Source organism: Rutidosis leptorrhynchoides, chromosome 11, assembly GCF_046630445.1.
Source record: "Rutidosis leptorrhynchoides isolate AG116_Rl617_1_P2 chromosome 11, CSIRO_AGI_Rlap_v1, whole genome shotgun sequence".
NCBI lineage: Eukaryota > Viridiplantae > Streptophyta > Magnoliopsida > Asterales > Asteraceae > Rutidosis > Rutidosis leptorrhynchoides.
Window position 1 is genome coordinate 332,175,275 of NC_092343.1, and position 25,061 is coordinate 332,200,335.

General features: G+C 32.0%; 1 protein-coding gene and 1 pseudogene across 1 annotated transcript; one reads left to right on the plus strand and one right to left on the minus strand.

The window, feature by feature from the left end:
* The window catches only part of LOC139875773 (G-type lectin S-receptor-like serine/threonine-protein kinase SD1-1), a 57,317-nt pseudogene extending 41,923 nt beyond the window's left edge, over positions 1-15,394 (plus strand).
* A 3,704-nt stretch (positions 15,395-19,098) lies between these two features.
* Positions 19,099-22,431, minus strand: LOC139875774 (putative disease resistance RPP13-like protein 1). The gene has a single exon (XM_071863073.1). It carries the CDS (start codon positions 22,429-22,431, stop codon positions 19,132-19,134), a length of 3,300 nt encoding a protein of 1,099 aa, XP_071719174.1. The 3' UTR covers positions 19,099-19,131.
* Positions 22,432-25,061: the final 2,630 nt, after the last annotated feature.

The following is a 25,061-nucleotide window of genomic DNA, read 5'->3' on the forward strand; positions in this document are numbered from 1 at the left end:
ACAATCTATACTTCAATACACCTAGTAATCTACACGATTAGATGCATAAGCTTAAGTGATTTTGTTATGTGTTTAATTCGGTAATTGAATAAGTTCCAAAGCAACATAGTTATGAAATTACCTCAAGTGATTGTTTTAATTTTGGTTTCACGTGAGTTTAACCGGGTTGGGTCTAGTTAGTTAATCAATCTAAGTCACCTTCAAAAGATCCATTGTTGTAACCATCCTTGTATCCTAGTTCAATTATGTAAGTTATGACTTGGTTTATGTGAGTTTATCAAAGGTCATAGCTTATACTTCAACACCTAGTGATTTAGCCACCTATATGTGAGTATAGGATGTTAATTGAATGATATCTAGGATATACAATCATGTAGTTTACTTAGAGTGGTCTTAGTAAACTAGGTTTTATGTGAATTCAACCACGAAAGAATCTTGTTGATTAAACATAACTCTTAAGTTTATAGATATTGTGAAATTGATATAAACTAATTACTTGTAACTATGAAACAACCGTTTTAATTACAAAAGAACAATCCATGTCATTTATCAAGTATAGAAGTAAACACCACCTTCTCATTCCTGTTATTTACTATATCTTGATTATTGTAGTATTAAACGAATTCCAACTTCAAATACAAATTCCCTTTTAGAATAATTAATTGTTTAAAGTCCTTGAAAACAAACTGCTCCCTGTGGTACGAACTGGTCAATGTACTTGCTAATTACTACATGATCGGGTTATAGTTGCCTGTATTATGTGTTAATTACTAAGCATATTGTCTACATTTTAAAGGTCGCGTCTTAACACATCAATTTTATATTATCTAGTAATATTAGTAGACACTACAATAAAAGAGGGTTTCAGTAACGAATGTTTTTTGAGGCGACATCATGTTGCCGCTATTTAAACGACAAATATTTTCAGTTTCTTGACTTATTTTATATAACCCATACTTTTGTAGGGATGTTTAGACGATGGACAAGAAATTGCAGTAAACGGCTTTCCTCAAATTCAAATCAAGGAGTTGAAGAGTTTAAAAATGAGATTATTGTGATGACCCGGGAATTTCTGACCAAATTTAAACTTTAATCTTTATATGGTTCCTACACGATAAGCAAAATCTGTAATGTTGAGTCTCGAAAATCTTGAAATTATATTCATGTAATCAATTACCCTATGACTATGCTCGACGATTCACGAACAACTATTTATAAATAGATGCATATATATTTAAAAATATAAATATATATATTAATTCGAAATATAATTTGAAATATTATATTGTTAGTTATTAGAATTAATTATGTAAAATAAAATAAAAATATGATATTATAATAATTAACATTTACAACATATTTATATATAACTAAAGTATATTAAAATTAAATAAATATTAAAATCATGATTAATAATATTAGGATACAAATATAATATTGATTGTTATAGTATTATTTTTATTATTAATATTATCATATTATTATCATTATCCTTGATGATTATTATTATTGTCTTTACCATCAATATTATTATTATGATTGATATCATCATTAACATATTATTATTAAAATTGTTATCATTGTTTTAGATATTATTATTATTATAATTAATAACAATATTATAATTTTTATCATTATTAATGATATTGTAATATTATTAGTATTAATGTAATTATAGTTATTAATTATTAATAACATGGAAAAAGTATTATTATTATTAAGATATTATTAACATATCTATATTTTAATCAACATATCAAACAAATATTACAGAATCTATTTTTATATCAACATCAGACTTTATGAAGTTTGTTTTTGTTTCTAATTGTGTTAATATATCGAATTAATTTCAGTATACAAACAAATTCCGTTTGAAGTCATTTTTCACTTTTGATATTTTTTTGTTCTTTCTTCCTTGGTTTGATTCTACCTGTCTACACCCATTTATAATTGATACTCGATTGAAACCCAATAACCTCCATCACCACTAGTCTCTACTTCTTGTTTAAATATTTTGTTTTTTGTGACCATCAAAGTACCACAAGACGGCTGCAAACTCATTAGTCACTTCATCACCCCATTCAACAAACCTGCAACACCCATTTAGTATCACCGATTAACTACGGTACGCATTATCAAATCAAACTTAACATTATCTATCTCAATCTTCAAAACAAGAACTCCACCTATCGACTACAACAGATGGGTACTTCTGCTACCCTTTCTTTCGGTTACCCACACAAAACTAAACCCATTATTATTACTACTACTATTCCATTCGTTTCAACACCATGATAATCGGACACCACCATGTGCTCGGCTATTGCTTGGATGTCGTTGCTAGCCAAGGATCGACTCAAATCACCATCACCATCTATGTGAATCACCTTCACCCACTTCAAGACCCTCACGCTTTTACTACTATCTTGTTGCTACACTTTGTTCACTGTTTTCCGTTTAGATCAATGAAACCAATAACCAACACACTCCCTTGTTGTTCTGGCCAATGTCGTGAATCCCAAACCAACACCCACGAAAACACAAACCCTCTTGCTCTCTTTTCTCTAGCCCTCTACAATACTTCAATGTAAACCATTCGAACCACTTCAACAATCATCACTCATCTTGATCACCACCACCATCAGACTGTTTCTGTGTTAAACGAGACCCAAAACCAAAACCCATTTAAATTGTATTCCTGTTTCTATTGAACAAACCTACACCTGCTACGCTTACTATCTTTCTGTCTTAAACTGTTACTAGCTACTACTTTTACATCTTCTTCGGTAATAAACCCAGCAAACACTCAAAACAATCACAACGTTAAACTGCAGCTGCTGCATTGTATATTTTTTTTTATTCCTTTTCCCTATTCCTGCTACAATCCGACAACTATCACCACCAATTGTATTTGCTTCAGCTCCTATAATTTTTCTGTATTGAGACTAAACCGAAACCACCACCTTTTATTTGGTTCTTCTTTGGAACCACTTATGTTTTGTGCGAATACTAAATGAAAAAAGAGATGATTAGAGTGTTGAGAGAATAGGCATGATGACTATAAAGATGAGATATAAATATAAAAGAATGCGTATGATATTGTTCTTGATTTATCAAATCCTTGATGGGTGTCGACATATCCAAGTGGGTGGGGAAAAGGGAATCCATCTTTTACAAAACAATATAGATATTTGGCATATTTTTTTTCTTCTTTTACGATGGTAATGATTGATAGACAAGTGATAGTGGGTGTTGCAATTTAGCAGCCGTAGTATTTCTTCTTCCAGTCGAGTTCCAGCAATCGCTAAGTAGGCCACGAATTGCAAATCGAGGGGTATTTGATCTTACGAGTTGGGCCTAGTAAAGTTGGGGCCGAGAGTTAGGGATTATTGAGCCAAGATTATTTATTTCATGTTGGGCCATCTGCACGATATTAAACCCAGACGAATTGTTGGGCTGTTTTGTTTGGGCCGTGACCTGTTAATAAGTTGGGCTGAAACAAGGCGAATAAAAGACATATATATATAATCGGGAGCGAACTAAATTCAGAAGAGAAGAAATGGAAGAGTGGTTTAGGAGTGGTTCGTGTGAGCGAGAGGTCGCGGGTTCGAGTCCCGGCTTTAGCAGTTTACTCCTTTTAATCCTTTAAAGGTAGTTTTTATATTTATTAGTATTATTTTTATAATTTTTATTAATATTAATATTATTATTATCTATTGTTATTAATGATAATCTAATTATTATTAATTATTGTTAATATGCTAGTTATCATTATTATTTATAAGATTAAAATTATTATTATTAATATAACTTATAATATTATTATTACTAGTTTTGTCATATAAAACTATTAGTAATATCATTATTATTACTTGTATTTATTATTATTGTATCATTATTATTATTATCAATATTATCATTGTAGTAAAATTTTTTGTAGTTATTATGATTATCTATGATTATCTGTACTAGTATTATTATTAATACCATTATTACTAAAAATAATTACGTGTAGGAAAATAAAAATTTTAAAGATAATATTAAGATTATTATAAACTGTACCCTTTAAATATTATTAGAATTATTATTATTATTATTATTAATATTACCATTATACTCAAATACAAACTATGTTACTATTATTTATATAAAAATATACTTATAAGTAATATTATGTATAAGTATGTATTAATCATATTAACATTTTTTTTACAAATTAAGTATTTTTAAATAACTATATATATGTATATATACATAATAATAACTATATAAATATACACAAGTTAAATATATATAACACATAATTTAAGATATAATATACAAATATGTTTGAATACGATTATATGTGTTAATATATATATACAAATGGTATAGGTTCGTGAATCCGAGGCCAACCTGCATTGTTCAAATGTCGTCATATGTATTTTTACTAAAAAATACAGTACTGTGAGTTTCATTAATCCCTTTTTAAATGCTTTTGCAATATATATTTTTGGGACTGAGAATACATGCGCTGCTTTTATAAATGCTTTACGAAATAGACACAAGTAATCGAAACTACATTCTATGTTTGGATTATCTAATCGAATATGCCCTTTTTATTAAGTCTGATAATCTAAGAATTAGGGAACAGACACCCTAATTGACGCGAACTCTAAAGATAGATCCATCGGGCCCAACAAGCCCCATCCAAAGTACCGGATGCTTTAGTACTTCGAAATTTATATCATGTCCGAAGGAGGATCCCGGAATGATGGGGATATTCTTATATGTATATTGTGAATGTCGGTTACCAGGTGTTCAATCCATATGAATGATATTTTTTTGTCTCTATGTATGGGACGTATGTTTATGAGAAATGGAAATATGAAATCTTGTGGTCTATTAAAATTATGAAATGATTATTTATGTTAAACTAATGAACTCACCAACCTTTTGGTTGACACTTTAAAGCATGTTTATTCTCAGGTAATAAAGAAATCTTCCGTTATGTATTAGCTCATATTAGAGACATTACTTGGAGTCATTCATGGCATATTTCAAAACACGCTGCATTCGAGTCGTTGAGTTCATCAAGATTATTATTAAGTCAATTATAGTTAGATGTATTATGAAATGGTATGCATGCCGTCAACTTTCGATGTAATGAAAGATTGTGTTTTCAAAAACGAATGCAATGTTTGTAAAATGTGTCATATAGAGGTCAAGTACCTCGCGATGTAATCAACTGTTGTGAATCGTTTATAATCGATATGGACTTCGTCCGGATGGATTAGGACGGGTATCTACAGTTGGTATCAGAGCGGTGGTCTTAGCAAACCAGGTCTGCATTAGTGTATATAACTGATAAGTCGTTAAGATGCATCAGTAAGTCTGGACTTCGACCGTGTCTGCATGTTAAATGTTTTGCTTATCATTTTTGTCGGAAATCATCTGTTTATCATCCTTAGGGAATTACCTGCTTATCATTCTTAGTGTAGACACATCTTACTGCAGTGATTACATAGACAGTGTATAGATAAATTCATATCTTAGCGTATCTGTTATTGTTACCTTTGCCTGACAACTTCCGTAGATTCCTCCGTAACTTATGGGATTTTAGTATTATATATGCATATGTAAATTATGTATTGCAGGGTACTAATCTACATCCTATAATCTATTTCTTATTGAAAATCCTTCATCTGATCATACGAGATGAATCCCTCAACCAGTTCGAGTCCTCAGATTTCGATAGCTATTCCGATAGTTATTCCGACAGCTATTCCGATATGGAGTTGCACTCGAGCTCCGAAAGCAACGTCACCAGAATGAATTAACCAATCATCCATCCCCAATTCAACTGATGGATTCGTAATTAACTTAATCAATGGAGACGCGCAGAAGGCGATCCCTTCCACTAACCGAATTCACCTTTTGGCAAAGAACATGAAGCACTTACCGACGAACCTATTCGAAACACCATTCTCTCTCTCATTTCCAGAGTATCTCATCACGATTAAATACTATTCCAAATTCTAAACCTTATTCATCCGCTCGTTCTGACCGACAATCATCCTGGAGTAATCCAAGAAGTCAACGAGCTTCGCGCTCGAATAATCAAATTTGGAGAACATGGTGCAAAACTTACCAGCTTCAGCAACATCACCGACACCAACAGTACCATCAGTAACAGCACCTGTATCATCAACAATCCTTGCCTTAATATCACATTCTGTATCACGAGCATAATCATCGTTTTACGTATCGTTCTATCTATTTTATCTTCGTTTGACATGGCGATTATGTAATCTCTAATGTTTTATAGATTATGTATCTTAGTTATAACGGTAAATCAAATGAGATTAATACTATATTAACTCATGAAATCTATAATTACATCTGAAGAAAATATATATGTATATATGTTTTCATAAAGATTGTAATTAAAAATTCTTTCATACAAAGTGTTAATTGTGAAAATATTTTAACGGGTAGGTAATACCCGAGGAATATTTAGATTTCATATTAATAAGCTACATTGTACATTCTTCGAATCTGATTCAACAGTCATTTACTATCCTACTTGCAACCACAGCTATACGTATCCGTTCACCAAAGAATAACTATTTTTATTCAAATTCAAGTTCATATTTGGATTTTGACCTATCAGAATCCAACAAGTGGCATAATGAAGAAATAATGGACACAATAAAAATTGATTAGAAACAGACTAATTAACAATATTAATTTTTATTAAGAAACCACGCTAACAAAATCCTAGCTAACTGTTCCTAGCTAACTGTTAATTTCGTAGTACATTTTATTTATTGCAATTTATTTATCGTAATTTATTTATCGTAATTTAAATTCTCGCAATTTTATTTATCGTCATTTAATTTTTGTTAATTACTTTACGCACTTTATTTATCGTCATTTATTTTCTGTTATTTATTTTACGCACTTTAAATATCGGGACACGTATACAAGGTTTTGACATATCATATCGACGCATCTATATATATTATTTGGAATCACCATAGACACTCTATATGCAGTAATGATAGAGTTCTCTATACTGGGTTGAGATTGATTCTACAATAATATATATAGTTTGAGTTGTGATCGAGTCTGAGACGAATAAGGGTCACGATACGTATTAATTAATTCGAATATATATATATATATATATGAATTATTGAATTGTTAACTGTGGACTATCGACTGTGGACTAATAATGTTGGACAATTAAAATGAATTATAATATTAATTATAATATATGAAACTAAATAATTCTTCAAGTTTTCCACTTGATTTTATCTTAAACCTCATTTGTATCTTGACGATTACAATATGCGTTCAAACCTTTCATGATTCTTGAAAACACCTCAATCGAGAGGATGAACCAACCGCACTTCATCTATGGAAGAAAAGATTGATGCATATAGTTATGCACCTGAAAACACTCAGAACCTAAATAAACATTTAACACATATCTGTGCTAATTCCTTTAGTGTTATTATGACCTAAAATAACTTAGTAATTCCTTTCAAAGTAACAAATTTTGTCACAGCTCCAACAAGTCAACTTCGACTTTTCATTCGAAACAACCTTATTATCACCTTGATTTATATGCATGCTCTTTTATTGTTACCGGGAAACCTTTTATATTTCATCTTATTACCAGCAGACGTACCTACAACCTCGTTGCTCTTTGGGCTTAAATCCCTCCGACAAATCACTACATTTATCTATTAAAGTCTCATCATATTCTCATCCGCATCTTGTAACGAGAACTGTCATATCAAATACCGGGAATCAGTAATTGGTGTTTTGAAAACTCACAGCATATCTACATCAACAGTTATATGTATAACATGTATCTTTTAGAATTATGGTCTTTCATTCTAAAATTCTGAAAAGCACTCAGTCTACAAATCAATACTTTGAATGTTGAAAAAACTGAATGAAGCAGCAGAAACCGTAGACAACCGTAAACGACTTTAATCATCGAAAGTTTAATGATAAAGAATAATATGTTGGAAAAGCTCAGAAACGTTGGAACTGGAAAACGGATAGAGTTAACCATGAAGGAGACCAAGGACAAATACAAGGACCATACCCTATATTCAAAGAATCCAGATAATTCTGGATCCGTTGAAATCTTTAGTGAATATCTTGCTCTGAAGTCATGTTAAAATATTGCGGAAAATCTTTCTCCATCAACCATCGAACTTAGAAATTCCAAAATATCATCATCAATATCTTCGATATTTCTGAGAATATTTTCATAAATATTCTCGTCCGAAATTATATACCTCTTCGTGCTTCCTGTGTATCATTATATTGGAAACATTCAATAGAAAATTTAGTACCGAAAAGCGGATTATGCTAAACTATGAAGGAAGTCGTGGACAAATCACAAAGAATAAGTTTGACTTCAAAGAATTCAAATGATTCTATTTCTGATGAAATCTTTAGCGAATACCTTGCTTCCGAATCCAAACTCTTGCGGACAAATTTTCTTCACCATCCATTGATATTAGAAATTCCAAGATATCATCGTATCTTTCATTATAAATATCCCCCATATTTCTGAAGATATTTTCATAACTATTCTTATCTGAAATCAATAATCTATTCGTGCTATCAATGTTACATCATATAGAAACTGTTAGTTTCTATATTCTGTAAACTTTCGAGCTTAAAATATGAATGTTTTTGAAGTAGTGTTGGGAACTGATGCATGAGTTAGTATAATATAATGACACTTGATCAACGTGATTATATTACAGTAAGTCATGCTAAGTTTCTAATGAAACGTGATGATGGTTCACAGTAGATTATACCATCATCATGTGTCATATTACATAACTCTTTCATTCTACATAACCTCCGAACATATCAAGAAGAATATATTCTTGATAGTTCTATCGTCTGTATTTTGATAAATTTGAAAATCAAATCGTGCTATCACGTTCCACCCTGCTTAGAACATTATAATCATTCAGAACTCTATATCTACAAATTATGGACCATTACTCGTTTTACTAGAGATCGAGAGGAGATTAAAAAGACAAAGAGCTCCGAAATATAAAGGAAGATATAAAACTCGACAACAACACTGAAATTACAATAATTAAAAATTAAAACATCACGACAATTAAAAATTAAAAGATTACAATCAAACTACTCATCGTCGTCAATTGTCATCTGGAAAGTAGCGTTCACCAGTCATTTCACCATCCGTGAGGTACTCTGGAGACATTGGTATTTCTCTTGATGCTTCAACTACTGCTTCAGCTGATTCATCGAGGTAACGATAACCCAACGTCTCTTCATCTTCAAGAACCGCATACAAAGAAATGCGTTTACCGCGATCTTCAATGGTATCTTTTATAAAGTACCATTGATCATCGGTACATAGAAAACTTGCCCTACAATCCGTATCATAATCGTCTTTATAAAAGAACACAGACGTGAATTCACACGGAACTTTTTCTTTCAGAAATGATAGCAAATCTTGTAAACCAACATCACGAATGTCGATATCTTCAAATGAAATACTGTCGCCCCACTTATATTCCTTCATTTGATTACGGAAATCACCTCCGTAATGAACATTGAATGAAACAATCATTAGGGGAAGTGTTAACATTTTTGCAGTTTGGGAGTGTTTGATTTTGATTTTGAGAAAGGTGAAAATATAAAAGAAATATATGTTTGTGTGTATAAAATGAAGTATATGGTTGGTGTTTATATAGTGTAAAAGTGACCGTTGGGATAGCCGTTGAATTTTTTTATTTATTTTACTAACGGCTAAAAATTTGGGCAAGTTTTTGGGCGAAGGTGGACGATGCCCGTTGGGACCTCTCTCATGATAGTTTCATTCGTACTCTTCGAATAATCGAATTATTTTTATCCATATTACTCAATGATGATAAAACTCAATTTATCAACTCATATTTGTCATGAAAACATTTTTATTGTTAGCCATGACCACCTCACTCAAATTTCGGGACGAAATTTCTTTAACGGGTAGGTACTGTGATGACCCGGGAATTTCCGACCAAATTTAAACTTTAATCTTTATATGGTTCCGACACGATAAGCAAAATCTGTAATGTTGAGTCTCGAAAATCTTGAAATTATATTCATGTAATCAATTACCCTTTGACTATGCTCGACGATTCACGAACAACTATTTATAAATAGATGCATATATATTTAAAAATATAAATATATATATTAATTCGAAATATAATTTGAAATATTATATTGTTAGTTATTAGAATTAATTATGTAAAATAAAATAAAAATATGATATTATAATAATTACCATTTACTACATATTTATATATAACTAAAGTATATTAAAATTAAATAAATATTAAAATCATGATTAATAATATTAGGATACAAATATAATATTGATTGTTATAGTATTATTTTTATTATTAATATTATCATATTATTATCATTATCCTTGATGATTATTATTATTGTCTTTACCATCAATATTATTATTATGATTGATATCATCATTAACATATTATTATTAAAATTGTTATCATTGTTTTAGATATTATTATTATTATAATTAATAACAATATTATAATTTTTATCATTATTAATGATATTGTAATATTATTAGTATTAATGTAATTATAGTTATTAATTATTAATAACATGGAAAGTATTATTATTATTAAGATATTATTAACATATCTATATTTTAATCAACATATCAAACAAATATTACAGAATCTATTTTTATATCAACATCAGACTTTATGAAGTTTGTTTTTGTTTCTAATTGTGTTAATATATCGAATTAATTTCAGTATACAAACAAATTCCGTTTGAAGTCATTTTCCACTTTTGATATTTTTTTGTTCTTTCTTCCTTGGTTTGATTCTACCTGTCTACACCCATTTATAATTGATACTCGATTGAAACCCAATAACCTCCATCACCACTAGTCTCTACTTCTTGTTTAAATATTTTGTTTTCTGTGACCATCAAAGTACCACAAGACGGCTGCAAACTCATCAGTCACTTCATCACCCCATTCAACAAACCTGCAACACCCATATAGTATCACCGATTAACTACGGTACGCATTATCAAATCAAACTTAACATTATCTATCTCAATCTTCAAAACAAGAACTCCACCTATCGACTACAACAGATGGGTACTTCTGCTACCCTTTCTTTCGGTTACCCACACAAAACTAAACCCATTATTATTACTACTACTATTCCATTCGTTTCAACACCATGATAATCGGACACCACCATGTGCTCGGCTATTGCTTGGATGTCGTTGCTAGCCAAGGATCGACTCAAATCACCATCACCATCTATGTGAATCACCTTCACCCACTTCAAGACCCTCACGCTTTTACTACTATCTTGTTGTTACACTTTGTTCACTGTTTTCCGTTTAGATCAATGAAACCAATAACCAACACACTCCCTTGTTGTTCTGGCCAATGTCGTGAATCCCAAACCAACACCCACGAAAACACAAACCCTCTTGCTCTCTTTTCTCTAGCCCTCTACAATACTTCAATGTAAACCATTCGAACCACTTCAACAATCATCACTCATCTTGATCACCACCACCATCAGACTGTTTCTGTGTTAAACGAGACCCAAAACCAAAACCCATTTAAATTGTATTCCTGTTTCTATCGAACCTGCTACGCTTACTATCTTTCTGTCTTAAACTGTTACTAGCTACTACTTTTACATCTTCTTCGGTAATAAACCCAGCAAACACTCAAAACAATCACAACGTTAAACTGCAGCTGCTGCGTTGTATATTTTTTTTTGATTCCTTTTCCATGTTCCTGCTACAATCCGACAACTATCACCACCAATTGTATTTGCTTCAGCTCCTATAATTTTTCTGTATTGAGACTAAACCGAAACCACCACCTTTTATTTGGTTCTTCTTTGGAACCACTTATGTTTTGTGCGAATACTAAATGAAAAAAGAGATGATTAGAGTGTTGAGAGAATATGCATGATGACTATAAAGATGAGATATAAATATAAAAGAATGTGTATGATATTGTTCTTGATTTATCAAATCCTTGATGGGTGACGGCATATCCAAGTGGGTGGGGAAAAGGGAATCCATCTTTTACAAAACAATATAGATATTTGGCATATTTTTTTTTCTTCTTTTACGATGGTAATGATTGATAGACAAGTGATAGTGGGTGTTGCAATTTAGCAGCCGTAGTATTTCTTCTTCCAGTCGAGTTCCAGCAATCGCTAAGCAGGCCACGAATTGCAAATCGAGGGGTATTTGATCTTACGAGTTGGGACTAGTAAAGTTGGGGCCGAGAGTTAGGGATTATTAAGCCAAGATTATTTATTTCATGTTGGGCCATCTGCACGATATTAAACCCAGACGAATTGTTGGGCTGTTTTGTTTGGGCCGTGACCTGTTAATAAGTTGGGCTGAAACAAGGCGAATAAAAGACATATATATATATATATATATATATATATATATATATATATATATATATATATATATATATATATATATATATATATATATATATATATATATATATATATATATATATATAATCGGGAGCGAACTAAATTCAGAAGAGAAGAAATGGAAGAGTGGTTTAGGAGTGGTTCGTGTGAGCGAGAGGTCACGGGTTCAAGTCCCGGCTTTAGCAGTTTACTCCTTTTAATCCTTTAAAGGTAGTTTTTATATTTATTAGTATTATTTTTATTATTATTATTAATATTATTATTATTATTATCTATTGTTATTATTGATAATCTAATTATTGTTAATATGCTAGTTATCATTATTATTTATAATATTAAAATTATTATTATTAATATAACTTATAATATTATTATTACTAGTATTGTCATATAAAACTATTAGTAATATCATTATTATTACTTGTATTTATTATTATTGTATCATTATTATTATTATCAATATTATCATTGTAGTAAAAATTTTTGTAGTTATTATGATTATCTATGATTATCTGTACTAGTATTATTATTAATACCATTATTACTAAAAATAATTACGTGTAGGAAAATAAAAATTTTAAAGATAATATTAAGATTATTATAAACTGTACCCTTTAAATATTATTAGTATTATTATTATTATTATTATTATTATTATTAATATTACCATTATACTCAAATACAAACTATGTTACTATTATTTATATAAAAATATACTTATAAGTAATATTATGTATAAGTATGTATTAATCATATTAACATTTTTTTTACAAATTAAGTATTTTTAAATAACTATATATATGTATATATACATAATAATAACTATATAAATATACACAAGTTAAATATATATAATACATAATTTAAGATATAATATACAAATATGTTTGAATACGATTATATGTGTTAATATATATATACAAATGGTATAGGTTCGTGAATCCGAGGCCAACCCTGCATTGTTCAAATGTCGTCATATGTATTTTTACTACAAAATACAGTACTGTGAGTTTCATTAATCTCTTTTTAAATGCTTTTACAATATATATTTTTGGGACTGAGAATACATGCGCTGCTTTTATAAATTCTTTACGAAATAGACACAAGTAATCGAAACTACATTCTATGGTTGGATTATCTAATCGAATATGCCCTTTTTATTAAGTCTGGTAATCTAAGAATTAGGGAACAGACACCCTAATTGACGCGAACTCTAAAGATAGATCTATCGGGCCCAACAAGCCCCATCCAAAGTACCGGATGCTTTAGTACTTCGAAATTTATATCATGTCCGAAGGAGGATCCCGGAATGATGGGGATATTCTTATATGTATATTGTGAATGTCGGTTACCAGGTGTTCAATCTATATGAATGATATTTTTTTGTCTCTATGTATGGGACGTATGTTTATGAGAAATGAAAATATGAAATCTTGTGGTCTATTAAAATTATGAAATGATTATTTATGTTAAACTAATGAACTCACCAACCTTTTGGTTGACACTTTAAAGCATGTTTATTCTCAGGTATGAAAGAAATCTTCCGCTATGCATTAGCTCATATTAGAGACATTACTTGGAGTCATTCATGGCATATTTCAAAAGACGTTGCATTCGAGTCGTTGAGTTCATCAAGATTATTATTAAGTCAATTATAGTTAGATGTATTATGAAATGGTATGCATGCCGTCAACTTTCGATGTAATGAAAGATTGTGTTTTCAAAAACGAATGCAATATTTGTAAAATGTATCATATAGAGGTCAAGTACCTCGCGATGTAATCAACTGTTGTGAATCGTTTATAATCGATATGGACTTCGTCCGGATGGATTAGGACGGGTCTCTACAATTATCTTCATTTCAAAGCTTCAACATCGAAATCTTGTCAAAATTCTAGGTTGTTGCATTGAAGGAACAGAAAAGTTATTAATTTACGAATACATGCCTAACAGCAGCCTTGATTTAATTTTGTTCGGTGAGTTAAGCACTTGTACGCTACACAATCAATACTTTAGTTTATCCATTCAAGTGAACTAAACAATGTATCAAACGTTTTCACAGGAGAAATTAAACCCAAAATATTCGACTGGACACAACGATTTTACATCATTAATGGGATAGCAGTATAGCACGAGGGTTACTTTATCTTCATCAAGATTCTCAACTTCTCATCATCCACAGAGACCTTAAAGCGGCAAACGTGTTACTTGATCAACATATGAACCCAAGAATATCAGATTTTGGCCTTGCAAGGAGCTTCGGAGGAAATGAGAATGGAACAATCACGAATAGGGTGGTTGGAACATAGTAAGATTGAATTTTTTTCACCATAAACAATATGTAAGGTTTATTTAATTCTTTTAATCTGATGCATCGGATATATGGCACCAGAGTACGCATCGGATGGGATCTTTTCAGTAAAATCAGACGTATTTAGCTTTGGTGTTATAGTGTTGGAGATTGTGAGCGGGAAAAAAAGCAGAGGATTTTTTGATGAATCTACTTATCACAATCTCGTTGGACATGTAAGTAAATTAATTATATAATTAACGTTTTGCGTTATAAGATAGTATATTTATAATGATGACGAATTTTGTTAAACGATCTTGATCAGGCGTGGACTCTCTACAAGAATGGGGAGACAGTTAAACTAATTGATCCATCTTTAAACACGTCCAGTTGCAAATCTGAAATGTTGTTGTCAATTCATGTGGGTTTGCTATGTGTTCAACGTGACCCGAAATGCAGACCGAACATGTCTGAAGTAGTTATGATGTTAAGTGGCCAAAGTGACAAGTTACCTGATCCGGAACAACCTGGTTTTTACACTGAAGAAAACGGTCAGGTCAGGAAGCAAACACAAAGCTCAAGTAATGATACCACATTGTAGAGGTCAACGTATTAATTACTATTTAGAACACAAGCACTCGTGTGTAGTTTTAAGCAGTTTTTAGAATAATCTTGCAAAAATAAAAGGCTATCAGACAAAAAATCAGATTTGTTATATATATTTGAATTTGTATATAGTTACTCCGTTGATATAGTAAAATATTCAAGATACTTTTTGATAATTCTACAAGTAATATATACGCTTGATCGACTCCTATTTATCAAAGAATTCATAAGGATATTGAGTGAGAAGAGAAAGCAATGTTTATATATAAACAGATCACAAGGATAATATATATTTATACAAGAGGAAAAGGAATATGTGGATGAACTTGGGTATATATATAATCTAATTAATAAACTATAAACTATATTATTTTGAAAATAGTAAATAATTACACCACATTCATCATTTACCATCACTTCCAAAGCAGGGCAGTTCACGCCATGCCTATCAAATCTGGGGTTGTTCCAGATGTTTATACATTCAACCATTTGATTACAATGTGTGCTGCAAAATAAACCTTCAAAGATTTCCGCCAGGTGTTCGATAAAATGCCCCAACAAAAACTTATATTGTGGACGACTTTAATTTCATTTTATTGTCAAATGGATATTATGTCAGTTGAAGCTTTGGATTGTTTAAGACCAATGTTGGTTGATGGTAGTGTATCGAATTACTATACTTATGTTTTTGCATGCTCACGCTGTTCTAGTTTAGGTGTTTCGAATTCTGGTTAAGTAATAGTTTTGTGGAGAATGCTTGGGTTAATTTATATTGGAGATGTGGGATGATGAATGTTGTTGTGTCGGTTTTTGATCAGATTTTGGAATCGAACAAGGTTTCTTGGATGTCACTTGTTTCATGTGGTTGTCATTGTGGAATAAAAATGTAGAAGGATTAAAGATTTTTCAGAGATTACATAAAGCAATTGTGAAATTAATGAGTTTATGTGTGAGAGTTTATTGGGTGTGTGAGAGTTTCAGTGGGACCCGAATGGACTGATTTGTCCTGGGTAGATTGGTTAATTTGTGTGCAAAATATGATGAAGTGGACTTGGCTAAACGAGGTTTAGTGAGGTCAATATGTAGCGTTCATTTTTATACTCTGGGTTGTTTTGCCAAGTTTCAAAATTGAGGGACTATTTGTGTAAATAGGTCTAAAAACGTGTTAAGCTTCAGTTTGGGGGTCTGGAACATCTCTCATAATCATCTCAGAAGTTCCAGAAATTAAATTCTCTCTTGTGAAGAAACCTTAGAACGAAGTAAGTAAATTGGAGAAGAAGGAGGTGATTACAACCCAAATTGAAGCTTGTTTATAGTTGATCTAGCTACTAGACTTCAATTATTACTTGAGGTAAACCCTAGAATTCGAAATTTATCTCTAATTGTTGAATTGGGGTTAGGGTTTGATGGGATAGTGATGATAAACCCTTATACCTTAGGGTTTGGGGTTTAATGAGTCTGGTACTTGGATATGTAATCTTTGAAGGTGGGTTTTTGGGTTGGGTGCTTGATTTTGATCAAGTAGTAATGTAATTAGTATCCTTTTTTACTATTAATTAGTGTTTGGGAATATTGCTATTGTTGTTGGTCAAACCTGGAAGTTGACTTTGATTAGGTCAAACTAGGGTTTGAGTCTAAATTGTGAAATTATACATGAGTAATTGAATTGTAGTCTCAATTGATGTTTTGTGAACCTAATCACTAGCTTACTACTGAATATGGGTAAAACATGTGTTAGTCATTGATGTCAAGTGTAAATGGGTCAAGTTTACACTAGTAAGAGTGTTGAAATGGTTATAGTTGGTTATATAGCCAAATTGTGTATTTAGCTTAATATGTGATTATTGCAATAGGTGTTTGCATTGACGGTGCTCAAAACTCGTGAATTGTATCACTCGAAGATATAAGGTGAGTATAATAATTGTGTATCTGCTGTGTAGGTGATAAAGTGGACCATGAGTTAGACCACCTAACGAGTGGAGTATGAGTTAGACCACGGGGCGAGTGGACTATGAGTTAGGCCACTAAAGTGGACTATGAGTTAGACACTTGTGAGCATGCTTATTGCTAATTGTTAATAGAACTTATGTGTATGTATATACATATTTATTGCATTCACTAAGCGTAAAGCTTACTTTTTTCGTTGTTGACTTTTATTATAGATTTAAGTGCACGAAAGGAAAAGGGTAAGTTGGATGGCTAGATAGTTGATGGGCTTCTGCGAGATTGGAAGGCTTATGCTGTTGGTGGATTTGACTAGTGGGTAGACTTCCTGAAACCATGCTCAAAATGGTGTCTTTTGTTGTCATTTGGTTATGGGTCAAGATTACTACCTTATATATGTAATGGATTGTACATACTAGTCATTCTTTGATAGGATTAGTAGTTAAATTTTGCTGTTATTGAAGTTGTATACTCTCAATCAGCATCTTTGGAGTTGTAGTCGCCGTTTTTTTTTTCTTTCTTAAAATAAGCTTTGAAATTTGGAAGTTTTTTAAACAGGAACTTAGGACCAGTTTGAGCTCAGTTGGGTATACATACATGCTTGCTATATTCAGTATATATAATAACTTCTATATCATACTTATGGATGTTAACTGTAAATTACTAATACAGTAACAAGTAAAGTAAGTTAACTGTATACAGACAGAAAATGAATAGGTTAAGCAAACCAGTACACTTCCCTTTTATTTAAACAACATTACAAGCGTGCCATAAGTCGTTACATAAAACAAAACAAACTTCTCACACGATTACATATTTGATAAACACAATAATACCTAGAAGTAATCCAACGTCATTACACACATAAGAACTTCCAAACCTAAGTAAATGTCCAATAACCAAACTGTGCTACATAATAGACGCCAATAACAGAAATCACACAATTTAACTAATTTTCAACACAGCTACATAGTTGTAATTGCAAACATACACTTCTCATCTTCATCACAACTCTGAAACTTTTGCAATGACAGTCCCTTCATTCCACCCCTTTGATTGTCCTCAACACAGTTGTGCACGAGATGAATCACCTGTAAGATTGGACACATATCATATGAAGTTCTCGATTATCCTACTACTTCAAAACTTCAAAGAATGAAAGTAATCGCTTAATAAGTCATAAATAGCTAGTGTAACATCATAGCAAATCATAATTTTTCCAAGAATAGGAAAGAAAACGCACAAATGAAGAAGATATTATGCTCATAGTTTTTCTTAAAACATTGTAAGCAGAAATTAGATATAAAATACTCCGTAAGAAATTAGAGATGGGATAACTGAATGAAAATGCATTCAACTTGTACCCAATATCTATTGTGTGTACTCAAAATATGCTATTTTAATGGATTCAAATTTCAAAATTTCATCTTTACGACTTCACATATTTTGCTATTATGTCTTTTTAAGGTGTCATGGCATCCGTAGAGATTGACACAATAAAAGTAATACACACTAGACTAAAACACCCCTTGAAAGTTGATTGTCTCTTTGAGTAATTGATAAGAATTATAACAAGTATAGATAACACAATCTTATAAATACAGGCACTAATCAGTGGAGAGCTATTGTACAAACACAATAACACGCAATGATAACAAATTATTAGGAAGTGTTCTAGGTGTTTAATCAAACAATTAGAGGGCTAATGTACAAGAGCAGTAATGAGCTACAGTTATGTTCAAAGAAAGTGGCATTTGATATTGTAAGAGATAAGAGGACATACCTTTTCTACTCGTAGACATAGACTGCCAAAGATGAAGTTGTTTGTGGCACATCTCTAATATTCGGGCACAAAAGAATATAAAGATGTTGAAGGTGAGTTAGCTTTTGTACCACCACCTCTGAAATTGATTCCACATCCCTAAAATCGTAGATTGTTAGAGAATGCAAAGATGGTGGAAGAAGAAAAGATGTTGGAGCAGTATTCATAAAATCTCCTTGCATTGCAAATGAAGTCACTTCTGAATTTTCACCACATAACCACATTTGAACAAGTGATTCTGGGTAGTTTTGCAACCCCCAATCTGACATTGGCTTATTCAACTCCCCTATTCTTAGGAACTTCAAATTAGGAGGCCACAACCCACATGGAAATGAATCATCCATGCTTGGACAATATGCTATCTCCATATTTTCCAACAACTTGAGACTTTGCAAATGCTTATGAGGAAATGACTGTAAATTCTTGCAATCACGGACTTCAAGACTCTTGAGACGGGATGGAAGCTCTTCCACGGTTGTTGAAAAGGTCAACGATTTCATTGATGAACATTCAATGATCCTTAATACCTCAACACTATAAGGACAATTGTAACTTTCTAATGAATCACAGCCAAAAAGATAAATGTCTCTAAGGACACTTCTAACATTATGTTCTTCTTCCTCTGATACCAACTTCTTACAATTAGAACATTTTTTTAAAACAAAAACCTCAAGTGAAGGTATCGAATCAATTGATATCTCAGGCAGTTTCGGACAATTTTCGATACGAATTTCACGAACATGAGGAAATGATCCAATTGACCATTTCTCCAAGGCTTCCATATCATTAATTTCCAATAACTTTAGTAATGGAAATGAAGCACCTTCAAATGAAATACAATATTTGCACCCTCCTAAACTAAGCTCTGTTAACATATCAAATGAGGGATCTCCTAACCAACTGGGAAATTTCTTTCCCCCGTAGTGAAAAATCTTCAGTTTGTTCAATTTAGTTGGAGGCCGTAGGTTTTCAAATACAACACCTTGTTTCTCTAAATTCTGAGAATCATAAAGTACATCATTCCATTCCATATTCAAACTAATAAGATCCTCCTTTCCTTCTAAGTTGGCATCAGTTGCTTGTTGTGGATCTATCACCTTGTCCAATCCTATGATTGAAAGTTGACCTCTAAGATTCAGCAGGCCATTAAGGTCAGATACCCTGAAACCATCAGCTCCTTTTATATAAACTTTAGACAACGTTTGTAGACTCGTTAACCTACCAATACCTAAGGGTGTCTTCCTCAACATTGGAGTATTACTCATGTCAAGATGTCGCAAATTTATTAACTTAGCAAAACTAACTGGCAAGCTAACTAACTCCTCACAACCACGAACCAACAAGCTTTGTAGATTATAAAGCTCACTCACTTGTTCCGGTACCTTTTTTATTCTTGTTTCCGAAAAATTGAGGTACCGCAAATGCTTCAGATGACCGACGGATCGTGGTACGCTTGTGATTGAATGTCGAGTTAAGCTTAGCACCCTCAAGAGCTGTAATCGGGGAAGTAAATCCACAAGAACTTTGTCCGGTGTATTGAAGTATGGCCAACAACCTGACACAGGTAAAAATGTTCGCAAGCGTCTAGATTTGTGAAGTTCCTTGAGGTTTCTATATTCTTCACCTGGTTTACCTAAAAAAGAAAAGTGGCGGAACTTTTCAAAAGCAGCGTTCCTACCATTTGAATCTTTCTTATCATCCAACATAAAGAAGAAATCTCCTGCAACAGCTATGGCTAAAGTAATCAGCAAGTTATGCATAGTGAATCTTGTTTCGTTTTCCGTGACTTGTTGGAAAAATGACCTTGATTGGAGCTCTTCAAAGTACATGCGACCCAGATCCTCCATTTTCATTTTCTCACTGCCCTTCGATTGGGATATAAAACCTTCTGCCATCCATAAGAGTACAAGCTCTTCCTTGCTGAATAAGTACTCCTTTGGAAATAAAGAACAATATGCAAAGAGTTTCTTTAGATGTAGAGGGAGGTCTATATAGCTTAACTTTAGAGCTGGTAGAATGCCGCCTCCATCCTTTATATCCCATATCTCGCTTTCTAACACTTCCTGCCATTCATCTTCACTTGTTCCTTTTATCTTCAAGACCCTCCCAACTGCTACCAAAGCCAGAGGCAAACCATGACATTTCTTAATTATACCTTGAGCAATTACTTTAAGTGATGGATATTTGTCAAAGTTCTCTTCATTAAGTGCATTGTAAGCAAATAATGACAGAGCTATCTCATCAGACAAAAAGTCCAGATCATAAGGCTTATCAGAGCCCATCACTAAAGCAACTTTGTTCTTGCGGGTGGTGACGATGATTTTACTTCCAGGGGACCCGAAAACCAAAGGGCTTTTAAGGAGTTCCCATTGACTGTGGTCTTCGTTCCAAACATCGTCTAATACAACAAGGAACCTCTTATTTGCTAGTTTTTCTTTCAGGGCCACATGAAGAAGATCGAGACTTGCAAACTCTTGGTTACGTCCCTCTACTGCTTGAAGAATAGCCTTGCTGATATTGAATACGTTGAACTCGTCTGACACACAAACCCATGCCCTGAGTTCAAAATGATCCCTTACTTTCTCATCATTGTACAAAATTTTTGCAAGAGTTGTTTTCCCGATCCCACCGAGACCTACGATGGACATGACGCTTACTTTTCGATTCAAGTCTTCATCCTCCAACAACTTCGCGATCAATGCCTCTGTATCCGCTTCCCTACCCAAAACCGTGGACTTATCAACCAGTGAAGTTTGTTGGAATCTTACATAATTTCCCTTGTATCCAGTTTTAGCTTTCACATTGACACCCAACAGGTCTAGTTTGTTTCTCTCATCAGCAAGATCATTTAGTCGACTGGTAAACTCTTCTACCTTAGACTTCATCTTATGACCATAGATCATGTTATGAGGATGTAAATTGGTACAACAAGCTGGAAAAGGCTTCAGTAACTTACTACTAGTGCTAGTAGTAGCATGCGGTTCTTGATTCAGTTTGCGCTTTATAACTTCAGTGGCCATATCATCAACCACATCATCTATGTCGTAGGCCAATTCCTCAAGGCTATGTAGCCATGATTCAACAGCTTTTTGTGTAATCTGCTTCTGGGCTGCATCAGCAAGCACATCTTGGATCAAAGTCAACTTGTCCGTCCATTTGTTCAGCTGAGAATCAATTCCTTTATATTGAGCCAACTTCACCAAGTCATCAGACATTAGCTTTTCGATCAGCTCACCCACAACTGCACCAACAATGATATCAGCCATTTGTATGTAAAAAAACGAAATATTGTTTGTTTATTTTTGTTGTTTTTATTTAGAGAATGAGATCTGAATGATTTCAAAGGATGGGAAATTGCAGATGAAGGAGTTGACCAAGACTTTAGATATTTGTGTGGTGTTGATTGAATCCGGGAATTTTTTTTTTTTATTTTTATTTTTTTTTTTATTTTGGCAAATTATAAATTATAAATAGAATCAATTGGAAAACAAAAAGGACAAAAAGAAAATTATAAATAAAATCAATTGGAAAACAAAAAGGACAAAAAGAAAATCACTATTCAATTGGTCCTCGATTGTAACAAAAACCAATTAAATATTAGAACTTCACGCTAAACAAATACAAGGTATGGATATACCCATAGCCCAAAACCAGCAAAAAAACCCAACACCAACAAACACTAAACAAGCCCAAAACAACAAACCACAAACAATCAAAAACCAAATAGCCCAATTCAGATTCCATAAGCTCGCCACTTTCAGGACAGCATCCCACCGTTTGACTTTCTAAGTCTAATCCGGGAAATGTTAGGTACCTGACGTTATACTACTAAACTTTTAATATTTCACTTGTAGTTGTGTTAACATGGAAATTGGCAAAATACATTATTTTTTAAAGTTTTTAAACAAATATACACTTTTTACAAAATATTTGGCAATTTACTCCATTCAGTCTACCAACACTACTACAAAAACTAACTAAAGGAACCTCTTTTTTAACCTTTAGGAACCGGTTTTACAAAAGGTTCCTTTAAGTGGGGTTCTAAAAGGATAGAACCGGTTAATGAACCGATTCCTTTGATGGAGCAAAGAGACCTTTTTTTAATAAAAAAGAGGTTTTTTTTCATGACATAAGAAACCTCTTTTAGGCTTAAGTGGTTTCTTTTTTAACAAAAGGAACCTCTTTTAAAGATATAACAGGTTCCTTTGGCTCATCAAAGAGACCTGTTTTCACCATCAAACCGGTTCCTAAAGGATATATATATATATATATATATATATATATATATATATATATATATATATATATATATATATATATATATATATAGGGGCAGGATCAATGAGGAAGTAACCATTCGGGGGGAAGCGGGGGGAAGCAAAAAAAAAAAATCATTTTTTTGAAATTTTTTTTTCCGGCATCAAGATCACAAGAAAATATGAACATTTAGAAGAGACACTTCGTGATGAATGTTATTATTTAGGCGGGAAAACGATCGACAAAAATAACATTCAAGATAATATTGTTCGTAAAGAATATGAACGTTTTTTTTTCATGTTTTGTGAAGTAAAATTTAGCCCGATTTAGAGTTTTAGGGTTTAGGGTTTAGGGTTTGGTGTTTTGGGTTTATTCCATAAACCCAAAACACCAAACCCTAAACCCTAAAACTCTAAACCGTTCGTGTTAAAAACTCAATCTAAATCCTAAATCTAAACCCTAAATCTAAACCCTAAACCCTAAATTTCTAAACCCTAATATCTAAACCCTATAAATCATAATATCTAAACCCTAATATCCAAACCCGAATAGCTAAAACCTCAAAATACGCTCGAAAAATACGATAATTGTTATATATTACTTTTCGAGCGTTTTCCTGCCAAAATAAAAACATTTATCACAAAGTGTCTCTACTAAATGTTCATATTTTCATCTCATCTATAATGTTCGTGAACAAAGTTTTTTAAAAAAAACGAAAAAAAAAAATTTGCTTCCCCCCGAATGGTTACTTCCCTCTTGATCATACCACTATATATATATATATATATATATATATATATATATATATATATATATATATATATATATATATTTATATATTTATAATAAGGGGGTGTTTGGATTAGCGTTTTGAAAATTGATTATGCGTTTTAAATGATTAGAATCAGATCAGCTGTATCAAAACGTGATTTGGTTGACTGGTGTTTGGATTTGATCATGCTGTTTGATATCGCAATAATGAGATAATCAGTATTTTGAGTGTTTGGTAAAATCAGATTATTTCATAACTTAACATATAAATTACCAAAAGGGACATTCTTCAAAAAAAAAAAAAAATAGATTTAATATGTTAATACATTTTTTCATAGATTGTAAAAACTGTTACCAAATATATGGTAATGATATGATATTCAACATCAACATTTAATTTATAAACAATATATTATTTGCATAGAATTCTGAATATTAATATAAGAAACGTAACATTTAAAGAGTTCATATTGCACATGATTTAACAAATATGAAGTCATAATGGATTGCTTGATAAGAACAATTGCAGTACGCAAAAACATATGGACTAGGTTGATTAATAATTTTATATCGTAATGATGTTGTATTTTTTTTTTTCTTTTTTATGAAGATAAATAAAGTTGGTCAAAGTTGAGTATGCATATAGTGCAGTAGCCACTGTAGAAAAAAGAGAAGTACTGGCTTTGATATTTTATGAATATAATAATAACTAGTTATCGAAACCCTCGCTTCGCGCCGGGGGTTCGGTTTTCAATGTATTGTATTGCGTTTAGTAAAATTATTTTGTGGCTAACGACGATGTCGTTGAAGCGCAACTCGAGTCGAACTAAAGGGTATTACCCGTGAGAGATTTAAATGTTATTTTAAA

Bases quoted from the DNA above. Each gene is read 5' to 3' on its own strand.
- LOC139875774 (XM_071863073.1), bottom strand. From the start codon at position 22,431: ATGGCTGATATCATTGTTGGTGCAGTTGTGGGTGAGCTGATCGAAAAG.